The sequence below is a fragment of the Phyllostomus discolor genome, chromosome 7 (genome assembly GCF_004126475.2).
Source record: "Phyllostomus discolor isolate MPI-MPIP mPhyDis1 chromosome 7, mPhyDis1.pri.v3, whole genome shotgun sequence".
Classification (NCBI taxonomy): Eukaryota; Metazoa; Chordata; class Mammalia; order Chiroptera; family Phyllostomidae; genus Phyllostomus; species Phyllostomus discolor.
This window is the reverse complement of record NC_040909.2, coordinates 31,140,348-31,155,002: the sequence shown is the minus strand read 5'-3', so window position 1 is coordinate 31,155,002 and position 14,655 is coordinate 31,140,348. Positions and strand designations below refer to the sequence as shown.

Sequence of the window (14,655 nt, the reverse complement as noted above, 5' to 3'; positions counted from 1 at the left end):
TTCGAGGAATCAGACTGTCACCATCTGAATCCACTAATGAAACTTAGCGTCACTAAAGTAGACAAGCGTCACAAGTATTAACTGACAGTTTGTGTTCCCAGGCGTGATGCACCACCCCTGGGGTTTTCTTGTTTCCTCCCCCACCTTCAGGAGTTAACCTGGATCTAATCAGGCTGTAGAACTGATTTATAATTTACAAGTAATAGAGAAGTTAAATGATACTCAAAAAAGTAGGTGCCACATATTCTCTGTGATAACTGACTGAGTTTCTTTAATCACAGTGGCAAGAAAAAGAAAAGGGGAAGAGAGGGCACTCTAGACTAAAAGAAATGTAAAGGAAGTCATAACAGCAGTTGCCATCACTACCAACAAAAGAAAGAAATACGTGCTCTCCAGGAAATAGGATGATAAATGGGAAAGTAGTCCAGACTACGCAGCATGAACACACCGCTTGTGGTGTTCGGCTGTCAGTCTTTGCTCTTTAGAGTCAATTTGTCATTGTGGATATAACCGTAAAGAGGCAGATAATTCAATTATCATATATGCTGAGAGTAAAATACTGTTAAAATATCAGTGGGAATACATTTACTTATTAAAATACTTTTTTAGTTACCATCAAATAAAATGTCCTCATTTTTGTGGACATAACATTAAGGAGAAGTCATTTATTATATGTGGTAAAATAAGTAGTTTTAAAAAACTCAGTAGAAATACATTTGTTTATAAATTTTTAAAAAAGGAACAGAGAAACTATTTGAAGAGATGATGGCCAAGAATTTTCCAAAATAGCAGAACACAACAGACCTCAGGTCCAGGAAATTCCGAGAACTTCAGACAGTAACAAACAGATACAGTACTCACATTGTACTCACACACCCAGGCGTGTCATGGTCAGACTGCTGTCCAGTGTGATTAGGTGGGACAGCGTTACCACTCGTTACACAGTTCCCCACAGCTGTTCCTGTCGTTCTTCAAGCAGCCGTGGACGATCACTGTCTAGGTCCACCAACTCTTCTGGGATTTTTCTCCCCATTGTCTCCAAAGCAAATCAGCAGAGATACCATTCTCATTTCCCCTTGCTAACAATGGGCCTTCCTTTTATTCTAACTTTTTTGTTTGGAGTGAAAATTTTAATTTATGGCTAGAAATTTTGTTTTTGCTGTTATCATATATGGTTAAGGGAACTGAAAAACAAATATGAATCTCACAATGGGATGAGTAGGCTATATGAATGTCAGAATGATTAAATTGACAATATATTTTAAAAGGAAAGATGTTTTTACAAACATTTCTTCATGTGAAAAGCTCTTCTGGTAGGAGAATATGTTAGAAAATCTTATGGGAGGCAAACTGTCTATAAGACAGATTAAATTGAATTCCATGAATCAAAACTTGTTTCCTTAGGCTGAAAGGCAGTTGGAGTGGTGGTAATGGTAATATTATTTTAGTGTTTCTTATGTTAATTCTGCATTTTAAGATTTTGGGGTAGGTGTAAAAATGTGTTGTTGTTTTTAAATGGAGCATGGCCTTTGTAAGTCATTCCCCCTGAGCACGTGTGTGCCTTTTTCCTTTTATGGTTGTTACGTTCATTCATGCCTGTGCCTTGAGTCCTGAGGTTCTGACTGAACCAGTTGACGCTGATGCCATAGTAAGGGTATTTATATTTCTTGGTTTGGCTTTGTTGGCTCCTCAGGTTATCCTACCTTGCGGATAGAGAAGAACGACCTAAGAAGTGTCACTCTTTTGGAAGCCAAAGCTAAGGTGAAGGATATAGCAATATCCAGGGAGAGGATAACTCTAAAAGATGTACTCCAAGAAGGTATTTATTGTCTCAAAATCAGGTTTTTAGGGAAGATTTAATGTAAGCGCTAAACATTTTTTTGTTTCAAATTTTAGGAACTTTGTATCTAATGATAGAAAGCAGTGCATAATTTATAAAACTGATTTTCATTTTCCCCTCCTTTAGATCTTTAATTTGCCTCTATTTATTTTTAGAGAGGGGGAGGGAGTGAGAAAGAGAGGGAGAGAATCAGTGTGTGGTTGCCTCTCAAGTGCCCCCTACTGGGGACCTGGCCCGCAACCCAAGCATGTGCTGGACTGGGAACGGAATCAGCAACCCTTTGGTTTGCAGGCCCATGCTCAATCCCCTGAGCCACACCAGCCAGGGCTGTTTAGTTTTTGTTTAAAGATGATCACTACCTAGCAGGCCTCTTTGAAATAGTCTTAAGTAATTTTTTCCTGTGACAGATGGCATGGGGTTCTAGCAGAAGGAGCATGCATGGGCTTTGGAGTTACACCCAACTTCCAGTTCCATTCTCATGGTATATTACCAGTGTGACCTTGGAAAATCAATACCTTCTATGTCCAGTTTCCTATTCTGTAAATTTGGACTATGTTCTTTACTGGTAGTCTAGTTATGAAGATTAGATGAAATAATGCACATTAAATGAACTAACACATGATAGGTGCTTGATAGGTATTAGTACCCTTTCCCTCTCCACTTGTTGGTCCTTGCTTTTTCTGTTTTTGAGTTTAGGGTATCGATTGGAGAGATGCTGAAAGAAGGGTACAGAAATTAATAACAAAATATTTCATGGAGTTCTTCAAGGTGTTAAATACAGAATCCCACTTCCCCCCTCTTGTAATTCAGGTTGAAATGTTTTGGATACATATGAGTCATTTGAATTTATCTGTTGGTTGGGATACTTATAAGTGAGTCACAGCTAAGCGAGGGTCTTAAACTGTCCCCAGTGGCAAATAGTAATTAACAGAAGCAGGTTTTTTGTTGTTGTCTTTGAATGTGTGAGAATAGTCTATTTCTCTCCTTTGTCATTGTTCTGAGGCTAAGCCTAGAAACTCATAAATGCCTCTGTGGATACCACACTACTGAGTTTCAGTGCTCCTGGCTATATCATTAGTTTATTTAGGATAATTCAGGAAGAATTCTCGTATACTTATGCGATTTCTAAAAGCAAATTATTTCATAGTTACAAAGAACTTCTGACAGGCATTAAAAAACAAAGATTTGGGTCTTGTTACTCTAGGGCTATAGGAATGTTGTTGATCCTACATACATGCCCTTGTTATGTTTAAGTTATATTGTGCCAGCAAGTTTTGTACTTAGAGTTTTATGAAGGTTATTTTATGATCTTGTTAATTATTTTTTTCTTTTAGGTACTTTTGGGCGTATTTTCCATGGGATTTTAATAGATGAAAAAGATCCAAATAAAGAAAAACAAGCATTTGTAAAAACAGTGAAAGGTAGGATTTTTTCCCATACTTTCTCCATATGCTTTCCTGTCTAAGGGGCTCATGCCAGCTAAATTCTGCCTCCAATTCTCAGTGTGTGCCAGACCTTTATAAACCAGTCCATGTTGATTTAGCTCATATGAGACTATTAAGGAGATGTGTGGGTTGTTCTCATTAAGGTATAGAAAATAGAAGTCTAATAAATTAAGACATTAAACATTTATTAGATATTACTCAGGCTTCTAGTTAAACTGCATCCGCTTGACTTCATTGTTGCTATATCTAATATTGTAGTTTTCCTAGGTTAAAATTCTTTGTTTTTTCCCTTTTAAAAATCATTGTTAAGGGGGGCAGTTAAAAGAGGGTAAACAGGGAACATACGGGGAGGGAAGGAGACTTGACTTGGGGTGATGAACATATAATGCAATATACAGACGATGTATGATAGAACTGTACAACTGAAACCTATATAATTTTATTAACCAATGCCACCCCAATAAATTCAATTAAAAAATGTTGCTAATAGTTTTCCCTCCTCTCTCTCCATCTGTCTAGTACTGAACATTATAAAGAAAAAAGATAACCCACTGTACCTTATATGAATTACCTCCCTCCTGCCCCCTCCCCGCTATTATACATAATGCTACAGAAAGTACCTTTATCCGTGTGTCCATGTGTGGGCATTTCTTGGTACAGTTTTGCATGGATAGTGATAGATGGACTTGGCTGCCCCAAGGGGTATTACATTTAAAATTTTGAAAGATATTGCCAGATTACTTTCTAAAAGGTAACACTAGTTACCTTTTCATGAACATATTAATTAACTATTTGGGGGGATGTAATACCTGCTTTTTCAATTATTGTTTTATATAAGTTTTTAAATTAGAGATTCTCTATCAAAATACATTGCAATATTATTTCTATATGGCTTATTCCCTAGTATTAGTAAGTTAAATACTAGTAAGACTTTAAAACATTAGAATTTTAATTATTTATAATTGATGTTTCTAAGAGCTTAAATAATTCTTAGTTAAGCCTATTTACCCTTTTTCAGAGAAAGAAAATATGGTAGTTTATTTACAAGGTACTTACTGTCTGACAATGTCTGATCTGATACAGATTGAGATGACAAGATATTAATTTTAGGAAAAGCAGATTTAGCATTTTGAATGCAGAAACTGAGGGCAAAATTAAATTTAGTTTTATGAGTAGGAGGTGATGATTTTATGAAGTTTACAAAGTTAATTTATGAGAATTTGTTTCTGAATTTACTTACAGGAATTTGTGTAAAGTATGAGGGTTTATTTTTATTATTTCTAAAAAGTTGGGCTGTGATAACCTAACAGAAATTCTTTGGTGTTTGATTTCTTTGAATTTAGCAAAATTGCTGTTTAAGGATGGTACAGATCACACACACACACACACACCTTTTTATCTTTTCTAAGTAAATGGTTTAACTCGCTGTATTATTTAGTATTTTATTCACCCGCCTTTCCTAGCCCCAAAACAATTTTAAAGGCTAATATTGAAATTAGGTCCCACTAGATTTTCTGACTTGTTTTTAAGGATAGTGTACAAATTTACTCTTCGTAAATATAAAAATTGGATTGAGCACGGGCTGGGAACCAAAGTGTCCCAGGTTCGATTCCCAGCCAGGGTACATGCCTGGGTTGCAGGCCATTAACCCCCAGCAACTGATACTGATGTTTCTCTCTCTCTCTCTCTCTCTCTCTCTCTCTCAAAATAAATAAATAAAATCTTTAAAAAATATAAAAAAATTGAACCTAAGTTTAATAATGACTGCCCTTGGGTATACTTTCTCCATTTTTAAAGGAAACATTTCCTTTTAACTCTAATATTTCTTCTGAGGTTTGTAAATATATTGTGGACAGTTTAGAACTGGGCTATTATTAATTTGTTCTGGATGATTCTTAACAAAAGAGGTTTCCGTACAGAATTGGGTTGATTTAGCATTGGAGAGGGACAAAGAAGGAAATAATAGTGATAAGAAAACACAATGTGGATACTGGGACTGTTTCACAAGATAAGATTTCTCTTTCCGTATACACTTGAATTGTAGTCACTTGCTTGTTTCTCTGTCTTAACACTGTATTTAATGTTCTCTTTGAGACAGACAAAAACAAGAGACAGCACAATGAGTCCTTAGCCAAGATCGATGGTCATGGTTTGCTTGGGAAACTGAGAGAAAGTGCATTGACCACCGTCCCTGCCTCCAAATAGTTGGATAACTCCATGATGATCTCTGAGATTTGTTCTTAGACAGTGTTATTATTTTTTAATTGAACCTACATAGAACTGACACAGTTCTTTCACAAATCTGCATGCATCATTACATGCTGCACAATTAGAAGTGCAACTTAAAATGCCAAAAACACATATTGAAATGATCATTGACCTTTACCTTTGGACATGAGCCAGAAATTTGGAGGTTGGCTTCTTAAAAAAGTCATAGTTGTGCATAGACACTTAATAAACATTTAAATATAAAGTTACAGAGATTAAAGTTATGAATCTGGGCCCTGGCTGGTGTGGCTCAGTGGACTGAGCACAGGCCTGCAAACCAAAGGGTCACCAGTTTGATTCCTAGTCAGGGCACATCTCTGGGTTGCAGGCTAGCTCTACCCCAGTTGGGGGCACACGAGAGGCAACCACACATTGATGTTTCTCTCCTTCTTTTTTTCCCTCCTCTCTTTAGAAATAAATAAATTAAATCTTTTTGTTAAGTTAAAAAAAAAATAAAGTTAGGAATTTGAATTTCACACCTCATTGTAAAATTGAATTTCATAAAAATAAATGAATTAATTTGAGGTTATTGGTGTTGTTTTCTCTAATAGCTAATTTTTTGTAACTTGTGAGTATAATTTTTATCATTTTGTTCCTTATAGCTTTTCGAACATTAATTATTTCATAGTATTCTTTTCAAATGTATACATCTTGAAGATAGCTCTCTCAGTATTTAAAATTAAAAGACTAGGGCTAGACTGGGAAAGGAATCCAGGAAAATGATTTTTTCTTACTAAGTGGATAAAATTATTTTTTCTACAATTCAGAATTTTCTTAGATCATCATCCAGTTCAGGTATCTCTTGCTTAATAGAACATGTTTATCAAAGTTAAGAACTTGAAAAGTATTATGCAAAAAATGACATGTCCTGAAATTACCTTCTGTTTTACTTGTGTCTCTGTACCAGTTGATGGGAAGGTAAAAATAAACTCTTACCAACTGAATGTGGACCTCCAACTATCACTGGTTTTCAATCCAAAAAAATCCTGCCAGCCTCCCAATAGTCCTGGCTATAATTTCATTAAAAATTATTTAGATTACATAAAGAGGAACGAGGCACATCCTGCCATTTACTAAATGATCCTAAATGTTAAGCAGTTTTTAGACAACCAGAGTTTATTTCATAAACAGTGGTGTGGATCACCTTTTCCAAACAAGTGCCCAGTGTTTCACGTTCTTGGCTTTTTGTCCACTTATTTGACATTCTTATGAAACTAAGTGAACCTGTCTGGAAAGGGGACACTAATAACAAGTGGTGGGAGAGGGAGTGATTCCATCAGGTAGAGCTGGAAGTCAGTGAAACTTGCAGTCACTCAGCTTTGACAGCCCCGCTTCTAAGGACTGAATGTGACATGTAATCACAGTGCCTGAGTTCAGGGTCTGGACTTTACTGTTGGTTCAGCATTTTACTAGGTGGGGCTGGGATGTGGAGCTTGAGTTTGCCAGTCGTTATATCTTTTTCTCCCTCTTATTGCATTGATCAAAAGCTTTATAAATTATTATTACTGTTTTTACCGTTGACTACAAAATAGTTATTGGTTTCTTTGAAAGTTTTTAAGAATACTCTTAATTTTGATTTTGGTATTGAAAGCCATTTTTTAAAAATTGACACTCATTTTTAATTTTATAATGAAAATATACTGTTGACTTAATGGAAATGTTCTTTTCAAACAGTGGGAAATGTCTTCTTCAATTTTTTTCTTACTGATTTGTGTGAACTTTTTAAAGAAGAGGGACAGAAAGGAAAATAGCCCATTATACGCCTTATGTGTTGCAGATATTCTTCCAGTCTGTTATGAAGTTTCTCTACTTTGTTTATGGAACCTTAATTTCTAATTTTTATGTAGTCAGATTTATCTTTAATGGCTTCTTTTAATGTTGACCTATTCAATGAGACATACCTACTACAATAGAATTTTAAGCTAGACCTATTTAAATTTACTTGTGATTTATAAGGAAACTTTTTAACTTACAGTCTCAAAGGTACAATCCACATTATTTGCTAATAGCAGAAAATATTAATGTCATATATACTATTATCACTGAAGACAGTGTCTTTTTCTTTATGCAGATCAAGCTTCTGAGATTCAGGTGACAATGATGCTCACTGAGAGTTGTAAGCTGCGAGGTCTTCATCACAGGTGAGAGAGCACCACCAGCGTTTGTTGAGCATGGTGACATTGTCTGTTACATTTTTATTTTAAGAGCAGTCATGTGTTCTGAATTGAAAGTTTTTGGAATAATTTAATTTTTTTTCTGAATATAAAAGTGAAATGCATGCTTGCAGCACAAAATTTAAGAACAGTAAAGTATAAAGAAGAGTATGTGAGCCCACATCTGGATAATCATAGCTAAGCATTTGAAAGTTTATACATATGTATGTGCATATTTCCCTTTTAAAAATAGGATAATGATATACATGTGTTAAAAAACTATAATGAAATTTTTGAACATAAAGAATGCTAAAAATAAGAATAGTAAAAACAAAAAGACGACCTCCTAAATTCATTGTTAGTTAACATTTTGCCATTTTTGCTTTGTGTGTGTATATACATGTGTAGGTATATCATCTATCTAGATACATGATAGATATTTGTGATTGTGGAAGTGTTTTAAAATAAACTGGACATCTCAACACTTTCAGTGAATTTCCAGCACACATTTAAAAATATTTTTTCTATATAATCAGTACTATTGTTATTCTTCACACATTAAACATGCTTTACTATAACAAAACAATATATCTTAACTTTTCATGTCAGTAACTATAAATTCATGTCCACATTTAAAAAGGCTACATAGTATTTCATTAAATGGATGTATCACCACATTTGATTTAGCCAACCTCTTGTTAGGTCATAGTATGATTTTTAAAAACCTGCTTGGCCCTGGCAAGTGTGGCTCAGTTGTTTGGGTTTCATTCCTCAAGGCGAAAGGTTGCCAGTTCGATTCCCAGTCAGGACACATGCCTACATTGAGGATTCGGTCCCCCTTACAGGGTGCATAGGAGAGGCAACCGATCAGTTTTCTCTCACATCAATGTTTCTCTGTCTTTCTCCCTCCATCCCCCTCTCTCTAAAAATGAATAAAATTTTTGAAGACATTCGTATTTCTATAGGAAGAGGTTTTTTAAAAAGCTCGATATACCTGGCTGGTGTGGCTCAGTGGATTGAACACAGGCCTGCGAACCAAAAGGTGGCCGTTCAGTCCCCAGTCAGGGCACATGCCTGGGTTGCAGGCCAGGTCCCCAGTGGGCAGTGTGCAAGAGGCAACCACACATTGATGTTTCTCTCCCTCTCTTTCTCCTTCCCTTCCCCTCTCTGTAAAAATAAATAAATCTCTCTTTTTTTTTAAAAAAAAGCTTGATATTAGTCCTCTTCATAGAGCTATAATAAAAGCTTTTACCTTCTGAGACAAAAGGGGCTTAAATGTAGATCACAGTGTGCAGCAGTATCAATATTGAGGCAACTTCTTTTTTAAGACCCTAGACAGAGTCAGGTTATTTTGCAGCTTACTGAAAATTTAGTCACACGTGTTTAAAACAATGGGACAGTGACCATCCCTTTTGGAAGATATTCATGAGTTTATGGGGAAAAAAGAAAATGAGGCATGCATAAAGCATCCTGCATTTACTTTCTCTATATTTTGAGGAGTTACGTGAGTCCTGCTAAAAAATAAGATGACTATGCTTAGTTTTATTCTTTAACTTTGTTTATACTTTGGTTCATATTTAAAAGAATTGGAGCACCTAAAAAAAGAAGGCAGCTATAGTAAGATTAGTAAAATGGTAATGAAAATGAAACTCAGTTTTTTCGCACTGTGATGGTGGAAAAGAAAACAGATAAGCCTAATAATGAGACAAATACTTTTGCTGTGATTGAACATAAAACAGCTCTTAGCTTCTGGGCAACATTACAGTTGATAAATCTCAGTGTTAGAAGGGGGAAGAAACATAGATGTTCTTGAGGGAGCAAAAAGTTTTTCTAGTTTCAAATTCTGAGGCAAATATCTCAGGTTCATCATATACTTGGATGTTGATTAATTAACAGATGCACTTTTTAGTTTCATTCAAAATAAAAAAGCCAGGGACCTTTGAAGAAATGGAACACACTGTATTGAAGGACTGAGGATGTCCCTTTGAAAGCTCAAAGTGACATGGTTTAAGAATGCTACCTTCGATCAGCCTGATTAAGTCTGAGAACAGAGCTCATTCATTGAGGAATGGATGGATAGCTTCTCCTTAGACTCTTTTTTGGGGGGAAACCCACATTTTGTTTCATCCCACAGGAAAAAATAAGAACTGGTTATGATCAGTGTGGGAAATGTCCTTTTTGACACTGCTGGGAGTGCTTGATGTTCTGTTATGCTAACTCTAGGGAAAGGAGCCAAAGTGTTTAATACTGGAATGGAATGTTTATCCAGTACTTAGGTACCTAGGCAGTATTCTTTCTTTAATCCTCACCCTAGGATGTATATATTGACTTTAAAGAGAGAGAGGAAGGTGGAGAGAGAAAGAAACATTGAGGTGAGAAACATGGATCAGTTGTCTCCCTTATACATCCGAACCAGGGATCAAACCCACAACCTTTTGGTGTACAGAACGATGCTCCAGCCATCTGAGCCAGCCCACCAGGGCCCTAGCTTGTGTTCTTACCTGATGAAAGGGCCTGTAGCACTGTAGCATAGAAGTGGGCAGCAAGGATAAATGCAGACAAAGACAGGATGTATAACCAATAAGTAGTTTATAGCTATTATATCCTAAAGATGCTTTTGCTAAAAATGTTTAGAGCAAGCATGTACAGCACTTTCACATGCTGCTTTAAGCTCTGGGGTTTTCCACTACCCTACCAGGATGAATTAGCAGCCCCATTACACCCTGAGAGGATGGAGTAGGATGACATACTCAGTGGGGGTCATTTTGATACTGGACATTCAGTGACTGGGAGAAGTCTTCTAAAAGTAACTTATCATTCGATCAGGTTCTTTGTGTTTCCTGGCTATAAAGCGGTACCAGGACTCCTAGTTTTTAATGAGCAAAACACATTGTCAGTGTGTGGAAAGTGTATTATTCTTTCCACTCACTGTTGCAGTTCATTTTTAAGGGAACTGGGGCCTCACACATTTTTCTTGACCTCTGATGTCTAGACTGTTCACGCTTTGTGTACACGTTTGTTTATTCTTTCATCTAATTCATTAAGTACCCATTTCATACTTGGAACTCTGCTAGGCATGGGGAATAAAAATGAAATAATGATCCTCAGTGGTCATATCAGAATTTATCAAGTAGACTAAATACACTAAGAATGACACTTGGTTTTAAATTTTACCTTTTTAAAAACTAATTATGTAATTCTATACATAAAACATGTTTAATTCATGTTTTAACATTCCGTGAGTTGTAAAGTGGTGAAATATTTTAAACTTCTTTAAATGCCTTATTTTCATTCTTTGTTCCTCTGGAATTTGTGAGAATAATTTTTATTCTAAGTTAAAATAAGCTGTATAATTAAAGGTGGCTATCAACCTATCTTAATTACATCGGAAGTGCTTCATACCAAAGAACTCTTAAGCTATTTTTACTTATAGCTTAATTCTCCGTTGGCCCAAGGGTGCCTGATGGCGGCACCTCTTACACTGAATGCCCTCCAGCTCTGACTGCACAAGGACACTTGCAGGACTGAGAGAGGGTCGCAGCTCTTGTCCAAGTTCCCGAAGAATCTGCCCTTCCTGTGCCATGTTCTTCTCTCTCATCCACTCCTAGACCCCAGACGTTCTCTTTATCCTCCCGATCTTTATAAAATGCACAGAATGAAGAACAGTCCTTTGTACTTTGAAACATTTTCATACTGCTTGTTACCTTTCCCAGAGGGGATTTTAACCCTTTGCTGATAGAATAAATGATTTGATCTCATCTAGCAAACTTACTGTGCCTGGAGAAAATGCCTTCAACTCTGCTCAGTGAAATTTAGTCATGAGGGAAATCATTTTTGGCAGGGGTGGGGAGAGATTGGGCAACTCTGTACACTACCCCTGAAATGCTCATTCAATCCTGAGTGCAAACTGGCTGTTGTCATTCTAGTGTGCATGGGACTTGGTGTGAAAAGAGACTCTGTCATCTCCCTGGTACTCCCTTTTGTTCTTCTGGGAGGAAGTGTCCTGGGGAAAGTCTAAGGCTTTTGGAATCAGATAAGATTTGATTTTGTATTCTTTATGTACTTGCTGTTTGACCTTGACAGGTTATCTAACCTCTCTCTTCACATGCGTTTCCTACTTGTAAAGTGGGACTAACCAGCGCTGCCACTCTCAGGCTGTCCTGCAGTCAGAAGCCTTACAGGGAGGTTACCTCCTACAAGTTCACTCCTGTGAGTGGTCATTTTCCCAGCTCCTTGGGGTCAGTGCCCTCCCTGTTAGTAGCTCCTGCACAGCACAGGGCAGCCCAGAGCTTTCACTTGTGCACTGTTGCTCAGGCCAGAATTGTGTGAAGGTGCCTTTAAAAGAGATACATACTCAATTGAGACAGTTGAGGAAATACAGAAAAGCAAGTTAGAAATGATCCAGAGTCCTACAACTCAATCCAACAACTCTTAAATCTTGGCATATTTCTGTGCAGTTTTATTTTTTCTCCATAACTGTAATAATACTGCAAACACGTGAATTTTGTGTTTTGCTTTTCTGTGAGATCAGCTTTTACTCACATTTTCTTAACAGCTCTTTGTGACCATTTACTTGGTACCTACTATTCAATTATTGGATGTACTCTCCTTTACTTACTTATGGACATTCGAGTTGCTTGCAGCTTTTTGCTACTAATATTGCATTAACTGCCCTTGTTCACGTAGCTTTCTTTTTCCTTATTCAACATCTTGAGAAGCAGAATGTGCTAAGTTAAGGAACACTGATGTTTTTTAAAGCTGTGTTATTTCTGTGTTATTAAATATTTATTAAATGCTTGTTTTTTAAGGTATAGAATATGAGGCATTGGATGTAAAAATAAGAGTCCCTGTTAGTTTTTGCCTTCTAGGAATTTTCAGTTTAGTAGGGAATATGAGGTAATTATATAAAAACTTATGTAACCATGGGGGAAATTAATAGTTATTTCCAGATACCAGTAGAAAAGGTGTCATTAGGCAATAGGATGAAATGTATGTATTGTGCCATAGAAATTAAAAAAGGAATAAGATTGTTTAGCACATGCTTATGTAACTTTGCCCATTATAGCAACATTTTATGGGTTGTGGGATTCCTGTGTTAGAGGTATGGAAGGTAAGGCCAAAGGAGATGGCCACACAAACAGTTGATTGCAAATTATGGATTTGGAAATCGGGTTCCAAGTACTCTGTGACCAGTTAAGACTCTCTTGGCTTTTGTGACAATTTCAGCCTCTTAGAGTCCTCTTGATTATTATATTCTTGTTCCGCAGTCTGCATTGGGGCTTTTTTTTAGGTGCAGTGATGGACAAAGTGGTATATTGTCATAATATGCTCACAGTCAAACATTTGTCTCTAATTGTCCTTTAGAGTGAAATAAAGATTTAGTGTGGCTAGAATGTGTCTTCAGAGAATCCAGTCCACAGGAAACAACTTTGAGTTTATAACTTTTCCCTAGTGCACATATGGGAAATGTTAAAGTCTAGTTTAAAAGAGCATTTATAATTTTACATTTTAATGGTAATCATATTTTTAAATATGTTAGAGATTTTCTTGTTTTAAGTTATCTTTATTTTGTTGCTTTTTATTACAAATGAGCCCCTGAAGTTTTAGATTTCACTTGTCTTCTGATTTCTGATTATTTTATAGAAATCTTCTTCCTATTACCCATGTGTGTATAGAAGAAGGAGAAAAGCCCATGGTGATATTGCCTTACATGAATTGGGGGAATCTAAAATTGTTTTTACGGCAGTGCAAATTAGTAGAGGCCAATAATCCTCAGGTGAGAAAAATTTGCCAAATACAAGTTATTTACCAGTAGCTTCTGATATAATCTTTGAAGTAGATGTTTACATTTCAAATATAAACTGTGTAAAGGCCTGCAAAAAGAAACTCAAAATCAGATGATGTTATAACCTGTTGGACTGGAGGAAGGTTGGCTTATGACTCCTGCCTAAAGGTGTACGCTGCGCTGATGCTGAAGTTTTTTCTCGCATCCCCATTGTGTGCTCATTCAGAGTCACCTCAGTCCCTCTGTGACACCCTCCCAGTCATTTTTCTGATAACTCTTGAAGGTGATTGTACTAGATCTTCCTTCTAGGAGTAAAAACAGGCCCATTTGATCTATGTTGAGAGCCATTTGGTCCATATTGCACCAAAAGTTTGTGATGACAGAGGGCATATTTTTAATATACTTAGCCATAAGGTGTTAGTCATCTAAGAGTTTCTTTCTTGTCACTGCTTGTCCACATAGCTGTGAAGCATTTGGGTAGATTCCAGACACATTATGATGGCAGTAATAGTAAAGCATAGTATGTGTTTTGCTGCCACTGTATTTTGTAGCCCTATTAAGTTTATTTCAAGATTTATAATAATGTACTTATTAAAGTTGTCAGGAGAAAATAGATTCAACGGTTGCATTGAGTATTTGGTTTAATATGTTTGATAAGCTTTGTATATTGACAGAATTATAGCCAGGTTCCTAATGTGGGTTGGAGGCTGAAGCCCACCTACATCACGTGGGGAAGAGTTTCATTCTGCAGCCCGCAGTATTGGCTCCAGGGGAGTACATCATTGCAGAGAGCTATAGGCTTGTATTAGTTTGAAAATGGTCCTTAGGGGATAACTTCCTAATAAAAACTATTTTAGACTTCCAGTCAAGATGGCGGTGTAGACAGATGTGGCTCACCTCTTCGCACAACCACATCAAAATTACAACTAAAATATAAAACAACCATTACTCAGAACATCAGAAATTGAGTTGAATGGAGGTCTGACAACTACAGAATTAAAGAAACCACATCCATCCAGACTGGTCGGAGGGGCACAGAGGTGGAATGGTCTGTTCCTTCACCCATGTTTGGTGAATAAGAATTAGGACAGGATATCTTGGGAGCAAGGAGTCCCAGCCCCACACCAGCCCTGTAGCCTAGGGTTCCAGTTCCAGGAAGATAAG

The 14,655-nt window shown here is 36.6% G+C and overlaps 1 protein-coding gene across 2 annotated transcripts in view; it reads left to right on the top strand.

Moving 5' to 3' along the window:
* RYK (receptor like tyrosine kinase) overlaps positions 1–14,655 on the top strand; it is a 91,932-nt gene that overhangs the window by 52,032 nt on the left and 25,245 nt on the right. The window contains exons 8-11 of one of the 2 annotated variants that reach the window (XM_028518328.2): positions 1,694–1,819; positions 3,175–3,261; positions 7,625–7,694; positions 13,350–13,482. In XM_028518328.2, coding sequence (XP_028374129.2) covers positions 1,694–1,819; positions 3,175–3,261; positions 7,625–7,694; positions 13,350–13,482 — 416 coding nt within the window. Of the gene's footprint in view, positions 1–1,684; positions 1,820–3,174; positions 3,262–7,624; positions 7,695–13,349; positions 13,483–14,655 lie in introns of both variants that reach the window. The other variant, XM_036030673.1, reaches the window with a different exon arrangement.